Source organism: Mandrillus leucophaeus, unplaced genomic scaffold (genome assembly GCF_000951045.1).
Source record: "Mandrillus leucophaeus isolate KB7577 unplaced genomic scaffold, Mleu.le_1.0 Scaffold35, whole genome shotgun sequence".
Taxonomy (NCBI): Eukaryota; Metazoa; Chordata; class Mammalia; order Primates; family Cercopithecidae; genus Mandrillus; species Mandrillus leucophaeus.
The window spans coordinates 207,809-232,146 of record NW_012103698.1 but is presented as its reverse complement, the minus strand read 5'-3'; the positions used below and the strand labels follow the sequence as shown (position 1 = coordinate 232,146).

The 24,338-nt window shown below is 42.8% G+C and overlaps 2 protein-coding genes across 6 annotated transcripts in view; one reads left to right on the top strand and one right to left on the bottom strand.

The window, feature by feature from the left end:
• TUBGCP4 (tubulin, gamma complex associated protein 4) overlaps positions 1-16,263 on the top strand; it is a 34,874-nt gene extending 18,611 nt beyond the window's left edge. Inside the window, exons 10-18 of one of the 2 annotated variants that reach the window (XM_011989206.1) lie at positions 4,167-4,217; positions 4,650-4,755; positions 6,266-6,373; positions 7,076-7,214; positions 9,814-9,991; positions 10,939-11,073; positions 12,867-12,983; positions 13,598-13,737; positions 14,391-16,263. In XM_011989206.1, the coding sequence (XP_011844596.1) occupies positions 4,167-4,217; positions 4,650-4,755; positions 6,266-6,373; positions 7,076-7,214; positions 9,814-9,991; positions 10,939-11,073; positions 12,867-12,983; positions 13,598-13,737; positions 14,391-14,403 (987 nt within the window). In that variant the 3' untranslated portion in view covers positions 14,404-16,263. Of the gene's footprint in view, positions 1-4,166; positions 4,218-4,649; positions 4,756-6,265; positions 6,374-7,072; positions 7,215-9,813; positions 9,992-10,938; positions 11,074-12,866; positions 12,984-13,597; positions 13,738-14,390 lie in introns of both variants that reach the window. The other variant, XM_011989205.1, reaches the window with a different exon arrangement.
• Positions 16,264-16,388: 125 nt separating this feature from the next.
• TP53BP1 (tumor protein p53 binding protein 1) overlaps positions 16,389-24,338 on the bottom strand; it is a 109,483-nt gene continuing 101,533 nt past the window's right edge. For 2 of the 4 annotated variants that reach the window (XM_011989204.1, XM_011989202.1), the window contains exons 24-28: positions 22,403-22,618; positions 18,914-19,008; positions 18,162-18,361; positions 17,197-17,342; positions 16,389-16,745 (exon numbers count right to left, since the gene is read on the bottom strand). In XM_011989204.1, coding sequence (XP_011844594.1) covers positions 16,558-16,745; positions 17,197-17,342; positions 18,162-18,361; positions 18,914-19,008; positions 22,403-22,618 — 845 coding nt within the window. In that variant the 3' untranslated portion in view covers positions 16,389-16,557. Of the gene's footprint in view, positions 16,746-17,196; positions 17,343-18,161; positions 18,362-18,913; positions 19,009-21,946; positions 22,043-22,402; positions 22,619-24,338 lie in introns of all 4 variants that reach the window. The other 2 variants (XM_011989201.1, XM_011989203.1) reach the window with 2 other exon arrangements.

Genomic DNA, 24,338 nt, shown 5'->3' with positions numbered 1-24,338 from the left:
AGAAACACCACCCCCATGATTCAATCACCTCCCACTGGGTTCCTCCCACGACACGTGGGAATTATGGAAGCTACAATTCAAGATGAGGTTTGGGTGGGGACACAGCCACACCGTGTCACCAATGAAATAAGACTATACCCTTCTTTCCCTGTATTTTGCTTATGTGGATTTGGAATAAAGACTCTACGGTCCTCATAAAATGGGCTAGTTGGGTTTTGTTCTTTTTCTATTTTTTAAGAACAGTTTATATAAGATAGGAATTCTTACTGAAAGTTTGAATTTACCTGAAAAATAATCTAAGCTAGATATTTTTAGGAGGGCAAACTTAACTAGTTCAGTGTATTTAAAACCTGTTGACATAAACCAGTTATTTCTTGTATTAATTTTGGTATTTTCTAGGAATTTACCTATTTCATATAGATTTAATTTGTAAAAATCTGTAGTCATTTATGTTTTATTTATTTAGAATTTCTTTTTATTGTTTAGTCTTATTAGTCTTTTCAAAGAACAAGCTTTTGTTTTTATCCTTTTTTCTTTTTCTTTTTCTTTTTTTTTTTTTTTTTGAGACAGAGTCTCACTGTGGCCCAGGCTGGAGTGCATTGACGCAATCTTAGCTCACTTCAGCCTCCACCTCCCAGGTTCAAGGGATTCTCCCACCTCAGCTCCTGAGTAGCTGGGATTACAAGCATGTGCCACAACATCCAGCTAATTTTTGTATTTTTAGTACAGATGGGGTTTCACCATGTTGGCCAGGCTGGTCTCGAACTCCTGACCTCAAGTGATCCACCCACCTCGGCGTCTCAAAGTGCTGGGATTACAGGCGTGAGCCACTGGGCCTGGCTTTTTCTTTAATTAAAAAAAAATTTTTAGAGATAGCTTCTCGCTGTGTCACCCAAGCTGGAGAGCAGTGGTGCAATCATGAGTCACTGCAGCTCGACCTCCAGGCTCAGTGGATTTCCCGTCTCAGCCTCCCAAGTAGCTGGGACTAGAGGAGCGTGCCACCATGCCTGGTTAATTTTTTTTTTTTTTTTTTTGGCGATACAGTCTTACTCTTCTTACTCTGTTGCCCAGGCTAGAGTGCAGTGGTGTAATCCTAGCTCACTGCAGCCTCCAATTCCTGGGCTCAGGCGATCCTCCCTTCTGCCTCAGCCTTCCAAAGTGCAGGGATTAGACGCATGAGCCAAAGCACCTGGCCTTTCATTCTCTTTTTTTTCCCAGAGACAGGGTCTTGTTTTGTCTCCCAGGCTGGAGTGCAGTGTTGTGATCATAGCTCACTGTAATCTTGAACTCTTAGGGTAAAGCAATCCTCCTGCCTCAGCCTCCTGAGTAGCTAGGACTACAGGTGTAAATCACCATGCCCTGCTAACTTTTAAACTTTTTGTAGAGACGGAGTCTCAGTGTGTTGCCCAGGCTGGTCTAGAAGTCTTGGCTTCAAGCACTCATCCCACCTCAGTCTCCCAAAGTGCTGGGATTACAGGTGTGAGCCACCACGCCCCAGCACTACAGTTTTGACCTGTTTCATTTCTGACCTGGACCAGTTTACCCATCCTTAGGCAACCTGGTGGTCCCCCACTCCCAAGTGGTCACGGTATTGATGCCGAATTTATTGTGGACACCTAATTGGTGTAGCACACTACGCCCAGAATTCCTAGACTCAAGTGAAGCTTCTGCCTCAGCCCCCCGAGTAACTGGGCCTATAGGCATGTGCCACTGTGCCCACCAGGCTTTTTCTTTTTTTAATTTTATTTTTTAAATGTATATTTTGGGGTCAGGTGCAGTAGCTAACGCCTGTAATTCCAGCACTTTGGGAGGCCGAAGCAGGCAGATCACTTGAGGTCAGGAGTTTGAGACCAGCCTGGCCAATGTGGCAAAACCCTGTCCCTACTAAAATAAACTACAAAAATTAGCCGGGTGCGGTGGTGCGCGCCTCTAGTCCCAGCTACTCGGGAGGCTGAAGCAGGAGAATTGCTTGAACCTGAGAGGCAGAGGTTGCAGCGAGCTGAGATGGCGCCACTGCATTCCAGCCTGGGCAGTAGAGTGAGACTCCATCTCAAAATAAAATAAAATAAAAATAAAATAAAATAAGAGATATATACACACACATATATATGTATATTTTGTTTGAATTCTCTGTTTCATTGATATCTGCCTTTTTCTTTATTATTTTCTTCCTTCGTGTTTTTTTTTTAGTTACTCTTAACCAGTTTGAAAGCTTGACTCCTTTATTTTTAACCTGTGTTTTCTGAGAAATATATATAAAACTTTGCATATTGTTTTTACTGTGTCTCACAAGTTTTTGGCATGTAGTGTTTTCATTATAGTCTATATAATTCTAATTAATTTTGTTTATGATTTTTTAACCAAGGAATTTATTGTTTTAATTTTATTGCATTATAGTTTGAGAGCATGGTCTGTATGATATTGTTTCTTTGGAATCTATTGCAGGTTTCTTTATGGACTAATACAGGGTCTGGTTTTTGTTTTTAGCTGTCCTACATGTGCCTGGAGAATGTATATTCTGTGTCGAGTATAGATTTCTATGTATGTTCTAATTGTACATTTTGAGGATACCTGTGAGGCATGCGCATATTTATAATAAATGTTGTGCTTTTCCTTTTATTATACATATGTCCTCTGTATCACCTATGATATATATATATAAAAAATACTCTTTTTTTTTTTTTTTGAGACAAAGTCTCACTCTGTTGCCCAGGCTGGAGTGCAGTGGCGCAATCTCGTCTCACTGCAACCTCTGCCTCCCGGGTTCAGGCAATTCTCCTGCCTCAGCCTCCCGAGCAGCTGGGACTACAGGCACCCGCCACCACATCCAGCCAATTTTTTGTGTTTTTAGTAGAGACGGGGTTTCACCATGTTAGCCAGGCTGGTCTCGATCTCCTGACCTCGTGATCCGCCCGCCTCGGCCTCCCAAAGTGCTGAGATTTCCCATTGTCTTTTTCATTTGCATGCCTGTAATGACTAGTGAGGTTGAACATTTTTTCATGTGCCTCTTTGCCCATTTTGTATTGGGTTTTTGTTTTCTTGTTGTTGAATTTTGAGAGTCCTTCATGTATTCTGAATTTAAGTTCTTTAAGAGATATGTGACCTACAAATATTTTCTCACAATTTTTTTTTTTTGAGATGGAGTCTTACCCTGTTGCCCAGGCTGGAGTGCAGTGGCATGGTCTCAGCTCACTGCAAGCTCTGCCTCCCACGTTCAAGTGATTCTTCTGCTTCTGCTTCCCAAGTAGCTGGGACTACAGGTGCCTGCCACCACACCTGGCTAATTTTTGTACTTTTAGTAGAGATGGGGTTTCACCGTGTTAGCCAGGATGGTCTCAGACTCCTAACCTTGTGATCCACCCACCTCGGCCTCCCTAAGTGCTGGGATTACAGGCATGAGCTACCGTGCCCGGCCTATTTTCTCACAGTTTATGACTTGTCCCAGAAGTTGTTAATTTTGATGAAATCCAGTTTACCTTTTTTTTTTCTTTTATGGATCATGTTTTTGGTATTATGTCTAAGAACTCTGTCTAACTCAAGGATATAAAGATTTTCTCTTCTGTTTTCTTCCAGAAATTTTATAGTTTTCATTTTTATACCCAGGTCTATGATTGATATGCTTGGATCTGTGTCCCCACCAAAATTTCTTGAGTTGTAATCCCCAGTGTTGGAGGTAGGGCGAGGTGGGGCATGGTGGGAGATGATTGGATCATGAGGCTGTTTCTCATGAATGGTTTAGCACCATTCCCCTTGGTACTGTCCTCACGATAGTAAGTTCTCGTGAGATCTGGTTGTTTAAATGTGTGCAGCACCTCCCCCTTGCTGTCTCTTGCTCCTACTCCTGCCATGTGAGATGCCTTTGCCTTCTGCCATGACTGTAAGTTTCCTGAGGCCTCCCTAGAAGCCAAGCAGAAGCCACTATGTTTCCTGTACAGCCTGCAGAACTGTGAGCACCTAAACCTCTTTTCTTTATAATGACCCAGTCTAAGGTATTCTTTACAGCAGTGGGAGAACGGAATAATACATTGATCCTTTTGAGTGAATTTTTCTGTGTGGGGCAAGGTATAGTCTTCTTTTAATACATTGCTGGATTTGTATGGAACCATTCTTTGCAGGACTTCTCACTGTAATGAAATTTGTCCCTGTTTTGTTGGTTGTTTTCATAGCATCTCTGGAAGTTGATGGTAGAAGAATCTGATTTACTGGGTCAGCTGAAGGTAATGGCTTAACTGTTGTTGTGATTCTTACGGTGATGCTGGTAGGCAGTGACTTGCATTCTCTGACATTTCCTGAGAGCACTGGTTGCCTATACCCAGACTTCCAGAGTCGACTCACTTGTTCTTATCCAAGTGAGCAAACTATACCTAATGCCAAAAATCTACTATAATACAAAGATTTGGGAGTATACTTTTTTCTGGTACATATATATATATAATTATGTTGCTATTGAATGAATAATGCCAAATACACACCAGTCATCCTGCTATGCGGAACTAAGAATGCCTCTTTGAAATGCCAAATGCCTGTATCTTTTGTAGCTTGGGCTCAAATTGATGAAATTAGAAATTACTGTATACGTGTAATTCCTCAGGACAGTGAAGAGCTCCTGCCTTGCTTTACTGAATTGTAAATTGAAATTCTTTCCTCAGATCATTAAAGACTTTTACCTTCTGGGACGTGGAGAACTGTTTCAGGCCTTCATTGACACAGCTCAACACATGTTAAAAACACCGCCCACTGCAGTAACTGAGCATGGTAATTGTCTGTGACCCTGAGAATGATCAACTGATTGACATCGTAGGGTATTTCTTGGCTGCTGCTGACCCTTTTAAGGCCTCCTCCACATAAGAGCAGCCTGGTCAGTTACAGAGCAGTGGCTTCCAGAGATGGAAGGCCCTTGCAGGTAGGCTTCACGCTGGGGTCATTGGGAACAGTGTCTTGGCCTATGACCCTTCCTGGAAGAGTTGGTGCAGGCCTTCACACCAGGTGTTTTTTCTCATTGGATTATAGCCATATATCCTTTATGGGTCATATTGGGACTTAGTGCTGCTTGTAGTGTTATAGTAGAATTCTTTCGGTGTGAATGACAGAAACTCACCCAAACTAGCCTAGTTGGGAAAGGGAAATGGATTTGTTATTGTATCTAAAACCCCAGTGGGACAACTTGGATTCATTCTCTCTCTCTCGCGCTCATTTGCTCATTCACCATATCTTGTCTGTGTCTCTTGTGAGCTCTTTGATGACCTTCTGGAAACATGATCACGAGCAGCTCCCAGGAATATGCCTCACAGTGTCCTCTACTGAAGGAAGTGAGCCTCGTCCCTCTTGTTGCAAGTTAGAGAATTCTAGGGAATTCTCTAGGTTTTGATTGGCCCAGCCCACATCACATGTATCAAAGAGGTCAGACATTAGGCTATGCCTAGTTCAGTGAAGTGTCCACCCCTTGACCAACTGATGGCCATTTCCATTCATACTGCATGAATAGAGTTGAGTAAAGATCCAAAAAAAGAAATGTGAGAAAATACATACACACAGGCTGATCATTTTTCTAACTCAGTAAAACCATAGATGTCCACTGTACTTATATAGTACAAATATAAGTACTTGTGGTTGCAAATATCAGAAAATCCAATTCAAACTCACTTAAGCAAAGCAAAAGGAAAGAAATAATGTATCGATTCTCATAACTGAAAAGCTCAGACGTATGATGGTTTTCGGCAAAGTTTGATCCAGTGACGCGGGTGGCACCTTTAGGACTTGGTCTCTTTCCATCTTTCACCTCTTTCTTCTCAGACAGGCCTGCTCTGTATGGTAGCAGATAGTCTCTAGCCAAGTTTACATCCTACTAAGCCTCTGTTTATCTTGAAAAAAGAGCTGGATTCTTTTAGAGTCTGAATAGAGCCTCTGGATTGGCCTGGCTTGGTCATGTTAATATCCCTAAACAATATAGCATAACAGAGTAGAGTATTACATTCCATTTGATCATGCCTACATCACCCAGCTACCCCTAGAATCGGGTGTTGTCTAGCACTAACCCACTGGAAATATGTGAACTGTACTGAATAGGGATGATTCTCCAAGGAAAATCAGGAGGCAGTTTGTCAGCAAGAAGAGAAGAATGGATGGATGTTAGACAAATGCAACAGATGTCCACTGTGCCCTGCTGTTAGCACTGGGCATGTTGGGGGAGAAGTGGAAAGCTGGAGGAGTCTGGGTTTGTTACGGAGCCAAGCATCCTTGTCAGCCCCTGTGTTCTTTCTTGCAGATGTGAATGTGGCCTTTCAGCAGTCAGCACACAAGGTTTTGCTAGATGATGACAACCTTCTCCCTCTGTTGCACTTGACAATTGAGTATCACGGAAAGGAGCACAAAGGTTTGCTGTTCCTCCCTGTCACCTTAGAGTTCCTGCTGGTCATCCATTTTCCCATCTCTGCTTCCATCCCCCACCATAGAAACCATATGATTTTGGATCTTAGAAATCAGGTAATGCAGTACTATAATTCTATAGAGAAGAAAAGGAAAGTCCAGAAGTCCATAGAGGCTAAGTGCGATGCCCAGGCCATGTTTTTGGGGGGTTGGGTTTTTTTTTGTCATGCTGCTGGAATGGTCCCTGTTTATTTCCAGCCCCCAGATTTTAAGGCTGAGGAAAGAATCTCTAGAAGACCTCCCAAGAGAACCTCACGTAAAAGTGTCCTTGCCCTCTTCTTTGTGTCCGCTGTAAGCTTCTGACATCGCAGACTCCAGTGAGCTCTGTTTCTTTTCTTTTGGAGACAGAGTCTCATTCTGTTGCCCAGGCTGGAGTTCTGTGGCACATTCTTGGCTCACTACAACCTCTGCCTTCCAGGTTCAAATAATTCTCATGCCTCAGCCCCCTGAGTAGCTGGGACTACAGCCACCACGCCCAGCTAATTTTTGTATTTTTAGTAGAGACAGGGTTTCACTGTATTGCCCAGGCTGGTCTTGAACTCCTGTGAGCTCTAGTTTCATTAATGTTATTCACTTGTTGAATCTCTGGTTCTAGATTAACCAAGTTGTTATCTTTTCTTTTTTTCTTTTCTTTTCTTTATCACAGCAGATGCTACTCAGGCAAGAGAAGGGCCTTCTCGGGAAACTTCTCCCCGGGAAGCCCCTGCATCTGGCTGGGCAGCCCTAGGTCTTTCCTACAAAGTACAGTGGCCACTACATATTCTCTTCACCCCAGCTGTCCTGGAAAAGTGAGTATTTCTGAGTTTCTCACAGGTAAATAATGACCCACCTTACTTGTAAGGGAAGAAACTAGCAGGACAGAATTAGCAAGGTGTGGTGGCACGTGCCTGAAATCCCAGCTACTCCAGAGCCTGAGGCAGGAGGATCCCTTAAACCCAGGATTTCAAATCCATCCTAGGCAGCGTAGTGAGACTCCATCTCGTTAAAAAAAAAAAAAAAAAAGAATTAATGGGAGCAAGATAGCCACCCAAGTAGTTTTTAACAATATGTAAATCAAAAGTTGTAAACCCCTCCAGGGACTAGACTGATCACATTAATAAGTGGAGCTGCAGCTATGAGACACGGAGTGGTGGGTGTTAGAATCAATGGGAGAGCATATCTACTTCAAACCATCGTTTTTTTAAATTGCCAAATAAGCAGCAGTTTGTAGGCCGCCAGTTTGTGAGCTCTGGAAAATAAGGTCTCAGGCACCATGTCAAGATAATGGCCCTTGATAATTCCATCACACCTGACAACGTCTCTCCCTCACTTGTGTAATATTTTTTGTTGATTGACTTGGGAAAGTCCTCCAGCCTGCATGTTTGCTGTGGATGTTAGCCCCTGGGGAGAAGACTGCCTCTGTAAGGGAGAGCCGACAGGGGCAGCCAAGCTTGGGGGTGGAACAAAGGAGCTGACCAAGCTGGAGTCTCCTGCTGTCAGGTCAGCCTCGCTCTTTATCATGAGAGCCTGCCAAGTGCTGTTGCTTGCCTTGGTCAGGACCTAAGGTCCCCAAACCAGAGATCTACAGAAAAGAGGTAAGAAGCAAATGTGGCTGGTGGTGGCTTTTGAAATCTATCCTCACACCGTATCTAGGAACTTCCCAAACCCAACTACTGGTCAGAGAACTGGCCCCTGGCCTGGATGGAGGATTGAAGCTGTCATACTCTGTGAAGCCAGAGGAATGAAGAAAAGGGAAACAAAAAGGCCATCTCTTCTTCTAGCCGCCACTCTTGATCCTTCCTATTCTTCTTCCTAGCCCTCTCTACTTGTTTCAGGTAGAGAAGCTTAGGGTAAAATAGACTGGGCATAAACTGGAAAAGATGAGGCTGGTTCAGGAAGAAGATTCTATGGCAAATTCAGAGCCCACGGCCCAGCTAAGCAAGTGGCATGGACCCTGTGCAAAGAACTTCCAAAGATCCTTAGCTCCCAGAATCCTACAGGCCCACAGTCCACTTACCTCCTAACTTGATATGCTCTCAACACCCTTGAAGAAATCAAGTTTAGATGTATTTTTTCATTTTCATTATAAAAATTTCTAAATATAAACAAAAGTATAGACCATAACAAAATCGTGTGTCCTCATTATTCACCTTCAGTAACCATCAACATTATACTACTATTATCTGTCCCTCCCCCACTTTTTTGTTAGAGCTGTATAAAGCAAATCAGTCATTTCATTCTGCCAATAAACAATTGATAAAGGCATATTTCAACAGAACTACAATGCCATTATCACATCCAGTAAAATTAACAGTAATCCCTTATAATCTAGTATCCAGTCTACATTAAAATTTCTCCAGTTATCTAAAAATTGTCTTTATGTTTGGGTTTGTTCAAATCAGTATCCAAACAAGGTCTATTATTTCATTATGTTTGTTCCTTTAGAAATAGATAATTTTAAAAACCAAACAGAATGGGACTGTCTTCTGCAAGCCTGCCTACAGACAGGTAAATCAATCCTGTTGTACCAAGAATCAGCTGTTCTTCCCATGTGTCTTTTCAGTACGGAGTCTCAGCATTAAGCAGTTAGCTCCTGAACTTGCAGGGAGACAGGAGTCTATCTTAGAGGGAAGCTATTTTACTTTCTTTGGGCTCAGGGACAGAGAATCAGATTCATCATAATCCTTGATTCATAATACACTATTTTTTTTGAGACAGGGTCTTGCTGTGTTGCCCAGGCAGCACACTGCAGCCTTGACCCCTGGGTTTGAGCGATCTTCCTGCCTCAGCTTCCCGAGTAGCTGGGACTATAGGTGGGCACCACCACACCTGGCTGATGTTTTAAATTGTTAGTAGAGATGGCGTCTCACTATGTTGCTCAGGCTGGTCTTGAACTCCTGGGCTTAAGCAATTCTCCTGCCTTGGCCTCCCAAAGTGCCAGGATTACAGGTATGAGCCAACATCCCTGGCCTGCTTTAAGAATTATAAAAAAGGCTATCTGTAATCTTTTGTGATTTACGTTTTTCATTCAAAAATCGTATTTTTGAATATGAGAAGCAACATGAGTCAGCCATTCAAAAAGGCATATTTCAATAGAACTACAATGCCATTATCACAGCCAGTAAAATTAACAGTAGTCCCTTATAATCTAATATCCAGTCCACATTGAAATTTCCCAAGTTATCTAAAAAATGCAGAGATGGGGTCTCATCTTGTTGTGTAGCTGGAGTTCATTCATTTGACTGCTATATAATATTCCATTGTATAAATAAATTATAATTTATTTGTCTACATCTCTAGCCATTCTTTCCTTACTGCCTTTTTGTGAGAGGAGTGGGTGGCACAAAGTCCTAGAGCCTGTCACAGGGTGAAATTTTTATCTTGAACATCCTGTTGTTTCTGTCCTAGGTACAATGTTGTTTTCAAGTACTTACTGAGCGTACGCCGGGTGCAAGCTGAGCTGCAGCACTGCTGGGCCCTACAAATGCAGCGCAAGCACCTCAAGTCCAACCAGACTGATGCGATCAAGTGGCGCCTGAGAAATCACATGGCATTTTTGGTGGATAATCTTCAGTACTATCTCCAGGTCTGTGCTGAGAGATGAGTAGAAGGAAGGGGTATGGAAAAATGTCTAGCAGGTTGGCAGGGAGTATTGAATAGGGACTGTAAGTTTGTATTTGATAAAATGGTGGGGTTTGAGAAATTCAGGAGTTATATCATTAAGCATGTTTCTTAAAATAAAAAAGCATTTTATTTTATTATTTTTTAGAGACAGGGTCTTTCTCTGTTTCCCAGGCTGGAGTGCAGTGGTACAGTGATAGCTCACTGAAGCCTCAAGCTCCTGGACTCAAGTGATCCCCCTGCCTCAGCCTCTCAAGTAGCTGTGACTACAGGTACATGCCACTGCACCCAGCTGGTTTTTAAAATTTTTTGTAGAGGTGGAGTCTCACTTTGTTGCCCAGGCTGGTGTCAAACTCCTGGCTTCAGCCAGGTGTGGTGGCTCACGTCTGTAATCTCAGCACTTTGGGAGGCTGAGGTGGGCGGATCACTTGAGGTCTGGAGTTTGAGACCAGCCTGGCTAGCATGGTGAAACGCCATCTCTACTAAAAATACAAAAAAATGAGCCGAGTGTGGTGGCGCATGCCTGTAGTCCCAGCTACCTGGGAGGCTGAGGTAGAAGAATTGCTTGAACCTGGGAGGTGGAGGTTGCAGTGAGCCGAGATCACACCATTGCACTCCAGCCTAGGCGACAGAGCAAGACTCCATCTCAAAAAAAAAAAAAGGAAGGAAAAGAGAAAAGGATGGGGCAGGGGAGAGTGGTCAGCCAGGACATTGGAGGGAGAGGTTTTATAATTATGCAAATAACTTCCTACAAGGCTGGGCAATATAAGGGTGTCTTTGGTCAGCCTTAATGTGACTTAGAAGGAAGATGAGTGGGGGCAAAGCATTTTCATTTCAATCTGTCAGGCATCTTAATGTCTTTGAGTGCTTAGAATATTCAAGGTGCTAAACTTTTTGTGTAATGTCTATCAGGTAGATGTGTTGGAGTCTCAGTTCTCCCAGCTGCTTCATCAAATCAATTCTACCCGAGACTTTGAAAGCATCCGATTGGCTCATGACCACTTCCTGAGCAATTTGCTGGCTCAATCCTTTATCCTATTGAAACCTGTAAGTAAGGCGCATTGGTTTCCTCGGACTGCTTCTAGCACTGACCCTTCCCTTAGGCGCTTTGAGTTGACAGGATATGAAACCATCATTAAGCAATTATTCAAGTCCATTTTAAAACATTTTTTAAGAATGCATAAAGCGGCCGGGCATGGTGGCTTATGTCTGTAATCCCAGCACTTTGGGAGGCCGAGGTGGGTGGATCACAAGGTCAGGAGTTCAAGACCAGCCTGGCCAACATGGTGGAACCCTGTCTCTACTAAAAATACAAAAAGAAAAAAATAGCCGGGTGTCGTGGCAGTCACCTGTAATCCCAACTACTTGGGAGGCTGAGGCAGGAGAATTGCTTGGACCCGGGAGGCGGAGGTTGCAGTGAGCCGAGATCGTTCCACTGCACTCCAGCCTGGGCAACAGAGCAAGATTCTGTCTTTGGGGATGGGGTGGGGGGGGGGGAAGAATGTGTAAAGCAAAACTAAAAAGGCATGTTAAAACAGGACCTAAGATGTCTTTGAATTTTGGAAATATGGGGTGTGGTGAGCAGCTACAGATGAAAGAATTATGTGCTTAAACCCTCAGGAGTTAAAATCCTTGCTGACAATACAGAAAAATCAATGAAAAGCATATAGAGTTCACCTTCTTAGAAATCTTTTGGACCAGGATGGATCAGTCATTTCAAAGTTTTCATAGACAGCTAGAGTAGTGTTTCTCTCTCGAGGTGTGTGTTTCTGTAAATACGTGTATGTCTCCTTCGTGGCAGTCATTCTCAACTTTGGCTGCACATTGGAATCATCGGGACCCTTTAAAAAAATCCAGATGACAGAGCACTTAAATTGGAATCCCTAAAACAGTGGGACCCAGCTACCAATTTTTTTTAAAGCTCACAAGCTAGTTTCAATTCCAGGATAAAGAACAGGAAGATTGAAATGATCTCTGGTAGTTTCTAATGGAACGGTCATGCCTCCTCTCTGACATGAGCTGGTTGTTATTCCTCAGTGTGCTACAGCACAGCCGTTACAGACTTTTAAAAATGTTCTGGTGTTTAGGGCTATTTCTGCTGCCCAGGAAGAGTAAGATATATATTAATAAATGCCATTTCAGAGGGCTGGTTGAAAACAACCAAGAACTACTGTGATGGGTCGATGCTGTCCTTATGTGGCATAGATGTATCCACAGGGAAAAGCCGAGTATCAGAGCAGGTCATCATCATTAAATATTTATTGAGTGCTTACTGTATGCAAGGCACTGGGGATACAAAGAGGTATAATTCATGGCTCTGCCCTTAAGGAGCTCACAATCTAGTTGGAAAAACAAGACATATATATACATACAGAAATCATTAACAACACAGAGGCCTGAACAATTGCCAAGTGGACAACAGTACAGATAATAAAGAAGCAAGAAACGGGGTTCACTAAAGGCTACAGTGGGGAAGGGAGTGCTTCACTGAGAGAGTGGGACTTGAACTGGTATTAAAAAGAAGAGCATCCCAGGCAAAGGGAACAACACTCACAGCTCAGAGGCAGGAACACACTCTGCGGGTCTAAGAAATGAAGAGTTAAATGTGGCTAGAATGGAGGTTTGGTGCAGGGCTGAGAGAGTAATACTCGCGTACGCAGGAAAGGATGCGTTTGTTTTACACATATTGTATGTCTGAGGGGCTGGCAGGCCTTGCAAGTGACAGTGTCTATCCTCTCAGATTTGGGAGGTCAGCTATTAATCAGACTGTTCTCCCAAATCTTTAATTTCATGGACGTACCTTCCTTCTTTTCCTAATGCCAACTCTGTTTCCTGGGTAGGTGTTTCACTGCCTGAATGAAATCCTAGATCTCTGTCACAGTTTTTGTTCGCTGGTCAGTCAGAACCTAGGCCCACTGGATGAGCGTGGAGCCGCCCAGCTGAGCATTCTCGTGAAGGTGCGTCTGCCTGGAAGTAAGCAGCCTTGCCGAAAGGACAGAGGTGGTTTTGTCAATGGAGAATTCATGATCTTTCCTCTGAGTCAGTAAAGCATTTCCTCAATACACACACGTACAGAAATAAGATATAAAGATAAAAATGTTGGTATCAGTTGATTTTGAATCAGGTAATTACTGTGCCACCTCAGAGTGCTCAAAAATAGTTCAGTCCTGAATAGTTTATTTAGCCCATCAAATAAGCATTGGCTTTGTTCTAACTTCCTCACATCCTACCCCTCCTTACTTCCTTGAACTAACCCCTATCTCACTGAGATAATTATCTGCTTGTAATCAAAACGGGTTCTCCCCAACCCCAGTACTTGACAAAATACATTAACTGGAAACCAGCTACCAAATTCCTACTGGTGAAAGAGTACTTTCATAGGAAGTCATGCATGTATGGATTTGGTACAAGTCATTTTAAGAACTAATAGAAATAGGAATGTGGGAAGGCCAGGTGGTTCTGTAGAATTTTGAGCAAGGCTTTTCCAAGAAACTCCTCCCTCCGCCCCCATCCTCCATATGGAGAGTTGGTGAGCTGAAGTGGAATGACAGCTGAGTCCTTCTCTCTGCAGGGCTTTAGCCGCCAGTCTTCACTCCTATTCAAGATTCTCTCCAGTGTTCGGAATCATCAGATCAACTCAGATTTGGCTCAACTACTGTTACGACTAGATTATAACAAATACTATACCCAGGCTGGTGGAACTCTGGGCAGGTAGGAGCAACCCTTGGGTAACTCAGTAGACTTTTGTGGGTGACTTTTTAATGAGTTGCAGAATTCTAGAGCTGGAAGAAGACTTTAGCCATCATATAGTCCAAATACGCTCATTTTATATAAACAAGGTTTAGAGATAGAGGTGTGACCATCTTTAATAATTTTAATGAAGATTATTTTCTAGTAGAAGTCATCATCATCATCATGAAATACTAAAAAACCTGACAGTGAGATAGGTGTTAAGTCCTTTGCTAGGTTATGTATTGCTATGCTGGGAGGCAGTGTGCCTTCCATTCCCAATTCTGATATGAACTAGCTGTGCAGCCGTGGGCACCCCGCCTTGCTGGTCCCTAGCTTCCACATCGGTGAAAGGAGGGGACCACGCCTTCTAACTCTAAACTTTAAGTGAGATTCAGTGGTAGCTGGCTTCCCAGAGCTCTGTCATTCCCATTTAGAAAATCACTTTATTGTCCTTTCTCTCTCTAAAATGTCTGCAAGTAGACTTTTTTCTAAGCTATTTTAGCAGAAGAGTCAAAAGAAACTCTTGTTTTAAGACGACATTATTTAGACCACAGGTTGTCCTGATTCATACTTCTTTGAAGGCAGTCTTGGGAAAGCATGATACTTAATAAGGCTCTTTTTCTCTTTTGTAGTTTCGGGATGTGAAAAGTTATGGCTCATAAACTGAAATAACAGCCACGTTCCCAAGTTTGTACCAGAAGATTCAAAACAAACATCCCATTCTAGCCAAACACAAATGAGTATCTGTGGCCTAGTGATAGGACTCTACCTTTTCTCCTGGAAGCAGTTACTAAACATCCAGGAGTACAAATCCTTCCCATCATTCCCATGTGGAAAGGCCTGTCCCATCAAGGAGAACATGTGGCATCTCTGATCCTTTACATTGAGAACATTTGTTGGATATGTTCGTTTATTCAGTAGTCATTTATTGAGCACCTACTGTACATGCCTTGGTACTGTTCAAGCTGTGGGAGATACAGCAGTAAACAAACAATATAGAGCAGAAAGTTAAATATTTTATGGTTCATATGTGAAAAAGTAATTATGTTTATAAATAGGCTAACTGCTGGATGTTACCATCAAGTAAGAAAGCAACAGGTAAGATAGGCTTTCTCTCTCCCTATACCAAGTAGTTTATACCTACACAGATTGGGCAATTCTAGTTAATGAAAATATATTTAAAGTATTTCTTAGGCCAGGCACGGTGGCTCACGCCTGTAATCCCAGCACTTTGGGAGGCCAAGGCGGGTGGATCACCTGAAGTCAGGAGTTCGAGACCAGCCTGACCAATATGATGAAACCCCGACCCTACTAGAAATACAAAAATTAGCCAGGTGTGGCGGCATGTGGCTATGATCTCAGCTACTCAGGGGGCTGAGACAGGAGAATCGCTTGAACCTGGGAGGTTGCAGTGAGCTGAGATTGTGCAGTTGCACTCCAACCTGGGCAACAAGAGCGAAATTCCGTCTTTAAAAAAAAAAAAAGTATTCTCCAATAAAAAGGTCTTTAAGAAAAAACTGAGATCAAGTTGTTAGATTTTTAAATAGTGAAGACTGCAGGCCCAATTACCCATCTTACACAAGCCATAGGGGTTGAAGTTATCTTAATATGGCCCAGTCATCACTGGTAATCAATATTCATATCAGTGTGAGTAAAAATAAATATTCATTGAACAACGCCCTCCAAACTGAAAAAGAATGCAGTGTTCTGGCATCAGTTTATAGTCACTGAATCTGGTCTTCATCACTACATCTACACACACAGGGAAGCTCTGACAACCTTATTCCCTTCTATTATCAAGTAAAGATCACCCTTTACGCTATCTCTAGAGCAGGAGTTGGCAAACTATGGCCTGCTGCCTGTTTTTGTAAATACAGTTTTACTGAAACACAGCCATGCCCATTTGTTTACCCATTGTCTATGGTTGCTTTCATGCCCTCACAGCAAAGGTGAGTAGTTGTGATGGATCAAATGGCCCACAAAGCCTGAAATATTTACTCTTTGGCCCTTTACAGAAAAAAACTTGATCCCTGCTTTAGAGAATGAGAAGCCAGGAACGGGGATCAGTGATGCCAGAGGAAGGGAAGGAACAGCTTCCAGCTATTGTGACAATAATAATAATATTGGGTCTTTGACTAGAACTTGTAACATTTCCAAGTGTTCTCACTTGTGCTTCTCATGTGTATCTTCCGGAAGGTCATTCCATCAAGCTTATGGTCACTGTCCCTTCATGGCAGTTGGTCCTTTCGTTCTCCCTTTAGCTCTTAAGTGGGGGAATACCCACAGGTCAGCTGTTAGTGATCTCAGCTCTAAAGAGAGAGAGCATGAGGTCTTTCTTAAACTGTCAGGAAACAGAGCTGTGCCCAATTCCGCTCAACTTTTGGCACAACTGTTAATCTGGGCCTTCACCTACTTTAAACTGAGTTTTTGCAAGCACAGCATTTTGGACACCCTGGAATAACCTTTTGGGAATGATGCCACAGAATAAAGTTCACTCTTAACTTTGCAATTTCCTTGGCTAGCTGTCCTCCTAAAGTGAATAAGCCTATTGAAAACCTCGAGAAAGTACTATGTTTGTCTTGTCATTTGTTCTGAGATTAAGCTCAAAGAAACAGATGAAGAAATCCCAGTTACTACAACCAAAGAGATTCAACATTTATTTTATCATAAAAGTTCAGCAAATAAAACTATATACAAGATCCATGCAAGGAATCCAGTTACACACAAGACACATTTAAAACCTGGTTAAAACACAATCTCCACGATAGCAGGGAATAAAACCAGTAAGACCAAGTATCTTTAGTGAGAAACATAATCGTGTTTATATTTTGGATGCTGCTTGAATCCAATTCTCTCCCCAACAATGAGGCACTGGATCACCCACTCTTGTGACACGACAGGCAGCTGCAATGCTTCAGCACACTTCAGCACCGAGGCTGGGCAAGAGGGGTCTGTCACCACCACATCAAATACCCCTAAAGCAATATCTGCAAGGAGCAAGTGAAAGTGAAGAAGGAAAGTACACTCAATTTAGCCCTCCATTACAAAGAGAGATTTGATTCTAACCAATACATCCCACTCTGCACAAACCAAAGCCCTATTATGTCAAACACACTGCTGATCATGACCAAAAGTAGAGGTATAATCACTATGTGCTGACCTTGTAGAAATATTTAACAAATATATGCCCAGTGCTTCATTTATGTTGACTCACCTCTTGAAGGTGGTACTTTTCTTCTCTAAGAAACATGGATACGGTCAACCTATTAGGCCTGAGCCTTGGACCACAAGGCCTGACACCTAGAGGTCTAAGGAGATCTCTCGAACAAAGATACACACACACACACACAGGTACCTTTGTTATGGGCACTTGAATGGTCTAAGGAGATCTCTCGAACAAAGATACACACACACACACACACACACACACTCAGGTACCTTTGTTATGGGCACTTGAATGGTGCTGCTTCACAGAGGCTGCCCCTCCAGTCATGAGGATCTCAGACCAGAGCTCCAGGAAGTTCTGCTGTTGGTCTGATACCAAGAGTACCTTCAGATTCTGGAAAGGATTTTCACGGGGTTGCCTAGGAAGGAGACAGAGAGATAGCCCTATGTAACTGGAAAGGACCTTAGCATGACAAGTAATATCCAACAAACCGCCTTTCTGCAAAGGGACTCATGTACATCTGAATGCTTTCAAAACTAAGTGCCCCATCAGGCATAGTGTTTCAAGCCTGTAATCCCAGCACTTTGGGAAGCTGTGGTGGTTGGATCTCTTGGGCCCGGGAGTTCGAGACCAGCCTAGGCAATATGGCGACACCCCATCTCTACAAAAAATAACAAATTATCTGGGTATGGTGGCGAGTGCCTGTAGTCCCAGCAGCTTGGGAGGCTGAGGTAGGATCACTTCAGCCTGGGAGGTTGAGCCTGCAGTAAGTCATCATTGTGCCACTGTACCCTAGCCTAGGTGACAGAGCAAGACTTCATCTCAAAAAGCTAAGCCCTATATTAGGGTCCTCCTTCTCTTCCTTCTTTCTGTGAATGACCTGTATTCCTTGCAATCCTGGCTTTCTGATTTCCATGTTTGTTCTGGGGCTGAGAATAATCTGAATCATGCTCCTGAGCCTATATCTTTTTAATGTTCACTTAAAACTTAGTTCTCTAACTTTACAGGTTGAGAATATTGACCCTATATACAAATCTTCACACATTTTCAAAAGGTTCCTAGCCAATGTAACCTATGGAAATAAACTAAACTCCTGAAGGCAATTCAAACCTACTCAAATTTATCCTACAGACATTCCAATTTCTAGAAAGCTTTACTCTCTCACCTAGATTCTCTTCCCTCCAAAGCTTGCTGTCTTCCTGTCTATACAATTCTGGATGGGCTTTCAAATACTTACCAGTCCAGAATTCTTTGCTCCTCAAGGCTGTACCCAGCTGGCAACAGATAATTACGGTAGTTCTGGAGCTGGTTGGCATGGCAACTATCATGGACCCAGACATGAGACACACAAGGAATCCCACTGGCAAGGCACAGGAAGTACTTCCGGGTTCGACAATGCTGATCCGCAATTAGAAGACACTGGTAAGCTGTGTTACACTGGAAGACAAGAAGCAGAGCCAATGGGTTTGGTGACTTCTGTGGAAAGCTCCTAAGCAGCAGCCATAGTGAGCCATGAAGAGCAGATCTGAAGACTCCCAACTACTACCCAACGTGTGATTTAGTCTATCCTTCTGCCCAAGGCCACTCTTTTCACTGAAAGGCCCAAACGATTTCCACAGATGTTCTCTCTGCCTCACCTGCAGCATTCTGAGGACCTAAATCCTCAAGGGACAAACAAGACCTATGAACTCAGCCTTTCAGGCTAAGAATCAGCAACCCTAATAGGGGTTTCTACTACTAAACATAAATATCAATCTTCTTTTGTCCCAGCAACAGAACCAGAGCCATTAACTAACCCAAGGTCCTAACTTCTCTTCCCTATACACAACAAAAATTATATTTCATGCAACGACATTTTGGCAGTTTCTCAGTTCCTGAAATCTCTGGCTACTTTATCCAGGTTCCCCAACCCCTCTCAGGCCTCTTCTCACACAGCAAGTTGGCTCTTCTCATTGCCACTATATTAGGTTACACAAAGAAACTCCTCACCTGGGCTTCATTGAAATCTTCAAGGATATAGCCAGCCCCTGCTCGAAGCTGGGATTCTGTATACTGCTTGTTGAAAGGAGGAATTTCTAAAAATTCTACATTAAAAAAAATAAGATAATAATTACTGAGTGGTTTTCTTACTTGCTACCTTATACCTGCTTCTTACTGCCCCCTTTTCACTCCCCAGCTATCTATCCACAGCAGTGTGTCCCCAAAGACAGGCCAAGGGCTTCCCCATGGGTCAGAAAGAGATCTGTCTTGAGGCCTTTAAAATGTTGCCAAAAGAAGGGACAAGAGCAGGAGGAATTGGGAAGATGAGGACTGGAGGTAGGTCCTAGACCTAAAAACATCCAAGATTCCTGCACCGGACTGTTCACAGGGATGGGCGCACAACCATTTCCCACAGTGACATATTCCAACTTGAATAACCCTTACCATCAGGAAGTTCCCTTTGTGTCTATCCTAAATCTTTCCTGTTGAAAACTAAACCCCATTTCCTCTAGTTCTACCTTCTGTGGAGATGAATAGCTGATGAATACTTTATAATAAACCCTTCATATTCCCACTGCATCAGCCTTTTTACCCCGTTGTACACTAAAACTTTGATAAACCAGAATGGTCAATGAAATATGGTTTTAAAATTTTAACGGATTAAGTGAAGGTTAGAAAATCCTGTTTCAACCTTTTTATTGAAAACTATCTACCTTTGATGATCTTGAAGTACCTCAGGACACTGAACACCAATGACTGCTCTATAGTCTTGAGGGTGAAGTAGAAGATATGAGAGATGAGGCTGAAGCTGTAATGACCCTAGGCAATTAGAAATTGCTTCTTTTGACCAAATATCTAATTTGAGCTTGTTTTCTTGTCATCTGCTCCTCTCATATATAAATAACACATTAAAAAAAAAAGAAAAGAAAAGCAAGACATTAGAGATTTTAGTTAATTAGGAGTTTTGGGAAATTAAGTTCTAATTAACTGAAATTTTTATCACAAATTTTAAAACCCAACCCAATCCAATGCGTAAGGTTCAATGCCAGTACCACTCCCCTTCCCCTTCACACCCAGTGGTAAAACCTACAGCAGATCCCTTGTGGAGACGGCTCCCCCTTCAGTGCCCTCGCTGCCTGCTGGTGTAGCCCAGGCAGTGCTGAGGCCCCATGTCAGGGGTCTCCATCTCCACTTAGTTCTGACTAGCCAACCTATTCACTTTTATTCTCTTTTCTTGATTCAGCATTCTCCACATTCTTCTCAAACAGAAATCCCAAAACAGAAACTCTACATGGTTTTAAGAAACTCAGAATATAGCAGAGCTGTTTCTCAGTTTTGTCTCGATATAGCACGTCACAATCTTCGCACCAAGATTCTACTGCTGAGTCACTGCCGGCACCCCGCACAGTCCTGCATTTTTCTCAAGACTTCTACTTTATGTCTGCTTAATCCAGGACGGGTCTATTTAGATGTTAATCCTTAATTATATTTCCTTGCATTTGTCTAATGAAGTATTACCCTGTCTAGGCAGTGTGTTTCTCTAATTTTTCTCGAGTAGTCTGGGTTCCAATTTCTTCATTTTTGAGGTATGAGTGCCCTGCCCAGCCAGATGCTAAAATGAATAGATTGTTAATCCTGCCATCTAAATCAAGTGTGAAGGTACTAAATAAACCCAACTCCAGGGTCAATCCCTGTGTCTGAAGGATCTCTGATGGTGTGCCACCCAACGAGATTAGGTACCAAACTCATTAATAAATACATCTCCTAAGATGGATTCAAATATTTTACTGAGCTTCTGTTATAAGCTGGTGTCTAAGAATTCCCATTTATCTGTAACACCTACCAAACAGTTTCTTAAAAACTATAATTCTGCAGAGGATTGTTTTAGTATTAGATGTCTTCCTCCTTCTTGAGATTGAGAAACCCCTAAGCATTCTCATACACTGAAAATATCAAGGATTCTGGTACTGTTGGGCGCCAACATAAAGACACATTCACCATAACCACACTTCTATCAGAAACCTGGAGATCCCTTCAAAAACACTGTCCAAATGCTTCATTTTATTTTTATGAGTAGAGTTTATTACATCTCACATAGGCACACACATTTTAATGAAACTGGACAGCCTGCATCTCATACCAGTCAGCTTTCTTGACTATGCTGAACCAAGCAACAGACAAAACATCTATAGAGCTGCCTTGTGAAGTCCTGGTTTCGAGTCCAGCAATATTGTATAAGGGGGAAAAAAAAAAAAACCATGACCATGACCACTGTTTTAATGCCATGACATGCCTCTATGCAGAATCCTCAAAAGACTCCTAATTAGTCCTGTCCAGGAAACTCTTCAAATACCTTATTCCCACTGTGCCTATCTGACAGTTTGACAAGCTAGGTGTTGCACACACTTAACCTTGAAATCCCACCACACCACATCTACTCACTCCCACAGCCCAACTCTCCCACACCAGAGCCTGTCTACTCAACAACTCTGTGCACCTTCCTAATAGCATACACCTGAATTGCAACTCCCTGATCATCCTTTCCATGTCCTTGTACATATCTACACATGGCTGCAGGTGGTGAGATACAGTTTTGGTTAATTAGGAAAGAGTCATCCACGTACCTGAAATGCCAACCCTCACAGATCTCCAGCGGTGCTATTTTATGATAACCATGTTGCCTAATTCAATTCCCTCTTGCAAGACAACATTAGTCAGAACTCTAACTTGTATAACATCATTCCATCTGGACCTTTAGCCTTGACAGACACATTTAGATACTACTGTCAGTCACTTATTTATAGTGTATACATTTATATCTGCTCATTCCCTCTCCTAGATCACACATTTTTCAGACTTCTCCCCACTGCAGCCTTCACTCAAAAACAGACAACACAGAAATAAATGCAATGTACAGATTTAATTTAAGGTTAAAGAGAGGTACAAGAGTTGAAAAGGCCTGGAAGCTGTTTCTTTGCAATCACCCTGAGGAACCGGGCAACCCAAAGTCCCAGTCTCAGACCTCAGGAGAATGAACCTTACCCTCCATGTGGGTTTGCTCTAGCAGATGCCCAAAGAACACAAATGGGGAAAATGGCAGGGCATTCAGACTCGATTGACTTGGATGGCTGCAGTAGGCTAAAATGACAGAGCTCTAGTCCCAAATTTGTCACTATTGTGGACAAAAAAAACCAAAAAAAACCAAAAAGTTATTTAACCTTTAACCTCTCCAAACTTGTTTCCTCATCCATAAAACAGATAAGATCTATCTCCCATCTGCCTCACAGGATTGTTTTCAGGAACCACTGAGAGGAATTTTGTGAAAACAGTCTATAAACTGTTAAAAAGCAGGATACAGAGTAATTTCTATGACCAAGATCCCAGCTGCTACTTGCCTTGCCTCCTCTACATACAGCAGGGGGACCAGCAGCTCATAAGTGACTGGAAAAGAAAGAAGTGCCTATATATCAGAGCTCCCAGGGATTCCTAAGGCCTTACCCTCTTCTTCCTCACTGCTTCCTGTAGGACCATCTGACAGTTTGGAGCGGCTGGCCAACTTGTCACTGGTTGTGGCCATGGTAAGGAGGAATGCATAGCCCAGAAACAAGGTCTTGTTCAGAGGCAAAGGTCCTCTCTGCTCTTCCAGGGCAGAGGGTTCACCGGTGTTGTCTCCACTCTCACAGGGGCTCACAAACTCTCCTGCCCCCACTGCACCTGGGAAGGACAGGGGGCACAGTTACTAGGGGGATATACACCATTGCCTCGGCAAAAGCCTTAGCACCAAAAGGCCCCAGCACCAAGCATGACCTGATGGGTAGGCAATGTCCTGATGAACTTATCTGAGCCAGAAACCAAAGACCATTCCAATGGCCAACCATTCTAAATGACCAACGGCCTAGGATGAAATTTACAACAAACAAATTTACATATTTAAATTTTACAGAGTCATAATGTATACAGTGTTTTCATAAATGAAAATTAGCCAAGTATTGTTTTCATATAGCCACACCAAATACTTCTGAGGTCATCTGAAGGAAGAGGTGGTTCTAATACAAAGAAATAGTAGTTGAGAGTGAAAAATGTTTGGAAATCTTCAGCCCACTTTCTCTGTCCCGTGCTCTGATTTCCCCCAGGGTATGAGATATTTTGAAGCAGCCTTTGGAAAAAAAAAAAAAAAAAACACCCAACACTTTTTTATTACCAAGAAATGCCCCTTGTAGACAGACCGTCCCACCCCATCGCTGACCTTCACCAGAATGGTGCAGAGAATACTTGGTAATAAAGTGTTTTTACACATAGATGGTGCCACATCAAAATAGCCTGCCTCAACTGAATTAGTTTTCAACACCTGGGTAAGTAAGTGAACCAGCCAGCCAGAACACCCATGCCAAGAGTGCCCCAGTAAGTCCTTGAGAAAAAAAACAGATACCTGACCTGGAGAAGCTGAATCGTAGGTTCATTAGGAGGCTAAGATGACAGACAGGTCATGCATGCCTCCCTAAAATAAAACCAGGAGCAAGAAAACAGTCTCAGAGGCAATATGATGTTATATGAACGAGGCTGGAATTAGAAGTGAAGACCAACAAAGTTTGAATCCTGACTGACTTTGTCATCTTGGGAAAGTTAGCCCACTTTTCTGTGCCTCAGAGTCTTCAACTGGAAAACTCATTCTAGCACCTATACTTCATAGGGATTATATGTGAAGTAGTATGTGTGAAGCACTGAGCGCCATGCCTCATACAGTAAATATTCAGTAAAGATTATTGTTATTGTTTTTAAATACCTGAAACACAGCAGCAGTTGGGTAGATAAGGAGATGACACAATTCAAATACTTAGGAAATAAAAGAGCTCTGGTGCCAGGACAATGTAACAATCAATGGAGTTTCATCAGTTTGCTAGCCTGAGAAAGTTCCAAGGGAATGGACTGATTTTACCTCTGTAATCTCCTGAACCCATAGCAGCTGGGCCTGGGTCACAGTAGGGACTCAATGAACAACAGATGAAATGAACTCCTTTCTTAATTATTGAATGCTAGGGACTGGAAAGTGGTTGTTTCGGGGATAATGGGAAGAAGGAAGAGCACATTGAGATATGATCTTTTTTCTTTTTGAGATGGTGTCTCACTCTGTCACCTAGGATGGAGTGCCGTGGCGTGATCTCGGCCCACTGCAACCTCCGCCTCCCAGGTTCAAGTGATTCTACTGCCTTAGCCTCCTGAGTAGCTGGGATTACAGGCATGTGCCACTATGCCCAGCTAATTTTTTTTGTATTTTTAGCAGAGACAGGGTTTTGCCATGTTAGCCAGGCTGGTCTTGAACTCCTGACCTCAAGTGATCCCCCAACCTTGGCCTCCCAAAGTGCTGAGACTACAGGCGGTAGCCACCGTGCCCAGCCATGACCTTTCAATAGGAAGTCTGAGAAAGCTAGAGGGC